This window comes from Octopus bimaculoides, chromosome 15 (assembly GCF_001194135.2).
Source record: "Octopus bimaculoides isolate UCB-OBI-ISO-001 chromosome 15, ASM119413v2, whole genome shotgun sequence".
Lineage (NCBI taxonomy): Eukaryota > Metazoa > Mollusca > Cephalopoda > Octopoda > Octopodidae > Octopus > Octopus bimaculoides.
In genome coordinates this window covers 34,911,929-34,916,928 of record NC_068995.1, presented here as the reverse complement: position 1 = coordinate 34,916,928, position 5,000 = coordinate 34,911,929, and the positions used below count along the sequence as shown (strand labels likewise).

General features: G+C 33.7%; 1 protein-coding gene across 4 annotated transcripts in view; it reads right to left on the bottom strand.

Moving 5' to 3' along the window:
- The window catches only part of LOC106867458 (probable G-protein coupled receptor 139), a 403,898-nt gene that overhangs the window by 933 nt on the left and 397,965 nt on the right, over positions 1 to 5,000 (bottom strand). For all 4 annotated transcript variants that reach the window (XR_008265624.1, XR_001409149.2, XM_052973246.1 and 1 more), the window contains one exon: positions 1 to 1,343. This exon is cut by the window's left edge and continues 933 nt beyond it. Coding sequence is in view for 2 of the 4 variants with exons in the window: in XM_052973246.1 (XP_052829206.1) it covers positions 1,313 to 1,343 (31 nt within the window). In the remaining 2 variants the exon portion in view is untranslated. The remainder of the gene's footprint in view (positions 1,344 to 5,000) is intronic.

Sequence of the window (5,000 nt, the reverse complement as noted above, 5' to 3'; positions counted from 1 at the left end):
AAAAAGGTCATACTGTCAATTTTGAGTGATTTTGAGCTGATTCCAAAGAACCAAACGATCAATTTAGATGTTTACTGTCAACAACTAATGAAACTGGAGGAAGCAATCAAAGAAAATCAGTCAGAATTGGCAAATTGTAAAAAAAATTGTGTTCCACCATGACAACGCTAAACCATACACGTCTTTGCCAACTCGAGGAAAATTACTGGAGCTTGAATGGGAAATGATTTCACATCCACAATATAGGCCTGATCGTGTACCATCAGATTACCATTTATTTCGAAGTTTGGAAAATTCTTTGAATGGTAAATCTTTCAATAATGATGATGACTTGAAATCGCACTTGCTTCCTTTTTTGGTTTATAAGGACCAGAAGATCTATGAGCGCTGAATCATGAAATTGCCGAAAGATGGCAAAAGATCATCGAACAAAATGAAAAATATATAACTGATTAAAGTTCATTTTTGTGTGAAAAAATGCCCTTTATTTCACATTAAAAGACCGAAATTACTTTCTTGTAACCACAATAAATCAAAGTCAGTTTGACCATTACATGATATTTATGAAAGATAGAGACGACAATAAACAGATAAGGAGTTATTAGAACATCTCGGTATTACTGAATATTTTTTATACATTACGTTTTATATATTTTGGAGATTTCACAACATTCTTAATATTACTACTGCTGTTTTCTTAATACCAATATTGCTACGTATCAAGCACGAACATTACATAATAGCGAGTCACTTTATTTGTAAACATGGATTATTAAATAGGATTTTCCAAAAAACAGATCAGTATGCTGACAGGTTTCTTTGTGCAATATAATCCAAAGCTTCAATGAAATCGTCTTTCCTAAGTATTTTCCTAACATGCCTGTAAGGTAAGATAATAGTTGAATAACAGAAACTGTATGCCTGCATGTGTGACATTGTATAATAGATACATGTATACATAATACACGCATACACACATATATGCAGGCACACACATATATGTATACATACATACACACACACACACATATATATATGTGTGTGTGTGTGTGTGTGTGTGTGTGTATGTGTGTGTGTGTAAGCGTATCTAGTATAGATATATATATTTGTGTACACATACGTGTATGTATCTTATATATGTACTTGTATATATATGTATACATATATATATATATATGCATATATGTATATATGTGTGTGTATGTATGTTTATGTATATATATATATATTAGCTAAATATACAAGCATATACATATGCTTTTTTGTAGATTACGCAATGTGTTTTGGTTATGAATATCCGCCATATCCTCAGCTACAGTAGAGTCAAATTTGGATTGGTTGGGCTGTAAAAAAAAACAAAAAATACAAACAATTAGTAAAAACAGTGCAACTTATACAATAAAAATATACATGATTCGATTGGTCTAAGTGTGTAAATAAATATCGTTGTAGAAATTTACACAATATGAAAATTGAAAGACACAATTAATATGGAAAGTGATGTGGAAAAAAAATTGTATGTGCAACACATTACCTGCATATCAGATCTAATCTAGTGGAGCGCGACCCTTCTATGACGAATATTTACAGTTACTTGGAATATTGAAACTTGGTTGAACATTCCAGCTGATATATAACAGCAATAGAGTTCTTTTTCATTGTTCTCAATAGTATCTTTATTATTATGCAGAGATTCCCATTTTGTGTATGTGGTAGAATGCACGAAACACAACTTGATTTATGTTGCTCGTACAACAGAACAATTAAGCAAAATATTTAATGAGCACAGATATGACGTCAAGCACAATAACAGTTATTCGATAGAACTTTCCGAACATTTTGCCTCAAACGGCTGCAATTTTGAAAAAGACTTGAAAGTGCATATTCTCAGAAAATATTCTGAATCTGCTCCACTTCCAATACTCAAAATTCATGAAGAGAAATATGTTTGCGGGTTATTGACATCAGGCCCTAGAGGAATGAATAAAATGACGGGAGAATATCATCAAATTAACACAAGACAGTTTGATTGAATATTCTTTTTTACTTCCCTTTTTTTCGTTCCTTTTTTTTTCTCGCTTTTTTCTGTCTTTTTCTTATGGCCTGTTATAAAATTGAAACTTAAAAACTGATGATGTCATTCCATCAACGTGTGGACGCTGGTTGCTCTCGTTCATACTTTAAATTTTAATTTCTATAATTTTGAATTTTTATCATATTTTATTTTGTACTCAACAAAGACAGGCTTGCTGTTGAAATAGCGTTCAACCAATAAAATATCTATTGCAATCTCATCGCGCTCTTTGTCTTGTCTGTTTACCTTTGTGAAGAGTTACGTCAATCCTTTTAAAATATCATTATTATCATTATTTTTTATTATTATTATTATTATTATTATTATTATTATTATTAATTCTTTTATTGGCCACACGAGCTTACATAAAGAGGCACGCTGGTAGAGTCGTTAGCATGCTGGATGAAATGCTTAGCGGTATTTCGTCTGTCGCTACGTTGTGATTTCAAATTCCGCCGAGGTCGACTTTACCTTTCATCCTTGAGGGACGACCTAGATAGATAGATAGATAGATGGATAGATAGATAGATAGATAGATATATAGATAGATAGATAGATAGATAGATAGATAGATAGATAGAATAAGTACCAGTTGAACACAGGGGTGAATGTAATCGACTCATCCCCTCCTCTAAAATTTCAGGCCACGTGCCTTTAGTAGAGAGGAGTATTAATACTATTAATGCGGCGAACTGGCAGAATCGTTGGTGCGCTGGACGAAATGCTTACCGGTATTTCGTCCTTCGCTACGTTCTAGGTTCAAATTCTGCAGAGGTCGATTTTATCTTTCATCCTGTCGGTGTTGATAAAACAAGTACCAGTTGAACACTGGGGTCAATGTTATCGACTGATCCCTTCCATCAAAATTAGAAAGGATTATTATTATTATTATTAGTATTATTATTATCATTATTATTATTATTATTATTATTATTATTATTATTATTATTATTATTATTATCATTATTATTATTATTATTATTATTATTATTATTATTATCATTATTATTATTATTATTATCATTATTATTATCATTATCATTATTTATGATTTTCTTTCATTAGCAGTTTATTTCAGCTGCCTTAGTACCGGGCATCCTCTGAAATCCAAGAGTAGCAAGGTATTTTTTTGTTATGCATGCTAAAATTATCACCGTATTTACCATTTATTCTATTCTAGATACAGAGCGCTTTCCGTAGTATATGGGCTCAACTCAACAAGGCTACCTTTTGCAGTTCATGGAGATTGGAGTTATCCAGAAGTCGCTTAATATACTTCTTCTTTATCATTCCCAACGCATCAATTACTACTGGTAGTGCTAAGCTTCCACACGTTTGTGATTTCAATTTGCAGATCTTTATTGTGAGAAATCTTTTCGTATTCGACTTTTTGATCTTGTAGGACTGACATATTCATTAACAGACATGTTCCTCTGTTGTAGTCCTTGATCACAATGTCTGGTCGATTGGAGGCAATTTTTCTATCTGATTGTATTGGTAAGTTCCAAAGGATGTTAACGCCCTCACCATTTACTATATCTTCTGGGTGGTGCCTGTACCACTTATCATAGGATTTAATTTTGTAGTATTAACAAGCATTCCAGCGGATGTACTGCCCTAGTCTGTCATGTCTTATGAGGTACTCCTTTTCAGTGAGGACAGGGTAGCCAGAAAAATTATCAACTGTCTCTGTGAATTTTCCACAAATTCTGCACGAGGGGTCAGATCCATCTTTAAGGACGTTTGCATGGACGTTTCTGGTAGGTAAGCTCTGATCTTGCACTGCAGTATAAAAACCTTCTGTTTCCCGTTTCAGACCTGTTACTTGTAGCCTTTGCTGCGTTAGATTTCGATCAATATCTGGCTTGGATAGACGGGCAGGGTATTTTCCATGCAGTAGTTTACCTTTCCAGCTGTCTCCGATAATATTCATGCCAGCTTTCTTTGCTTTTTGTTTGATGATTTTGCGTCAATGATAGGGTTGCCACTATTTGGATCTCTTCGGTCTTTCTGACTGTTAATGTTTAAATCAGGAGAAGCAATGGTAGGTCTGTCAGTATTTGGTCGTTCTTATTGTGACCTTGTAGGTCAAGAGACTTTTAAATTTCTGACTAAGCTTCATGACTGAAGCTTGTTTGGAATCTTCATGTTTCAGTGCAGTTCGTATTAAGGTACGTTTCAAGGCCTATTTTTGTTCGAGCTGCATCAGGCCTTTTCCACCTCTTTTTCTTGGGAGATAAATCCTGTCTACATCTGATTTTAGATGGTGCATTCGGTACCTTGTAAGAATTTTACGGATCCTTCCATCCATATTTTGCATATCAGTGAGATTCCACTTAATGATACCGAGGCTATATGTAGTTACTGGTATGGCCAGAATTGACCGCATTAATTCTGTTAGCAGCATTTAATTCTGAGTTTAAGACTATTCTTACTCTTTGGTAGCATTCCTTGCGGATTTTCTGTTTCTTTTCAGATTGCTGGATACCATCACCTTCATTGGTTCCCAGATATATTTCGGATTGGTCTAGGCTTCGAATAGCTGTGGTAGTATCAAGCTCCATGTTTTCTACTTTTATGAACTTCCATGCCTTGAAAGTAGCCTTTGCACATCTATGAAGTCCGAATTCCATACCTATATCAGAGGTGAATTCTTTGACGATATTCAATAGCTCTTCTAATTCTTTGTCGTTTTTGGCAAACAATTTTAGATCACCTAAATAGAAAATATGATTAATTTTCTAGTCAAAGATATTTTACTCTCTCTTAACGTTATTCATTTGCGTGGATAATGGAAATAGAGCGTACTATTATTATAATTATTATCATCATCATCATCATCGTAGTCGTTGTTATTGTTGGTATTTGTTATTGTTATAGGTGGTGCCCTTGCTTCTGGTTTCAAATTGTCTCGGTTTTTTTTTTT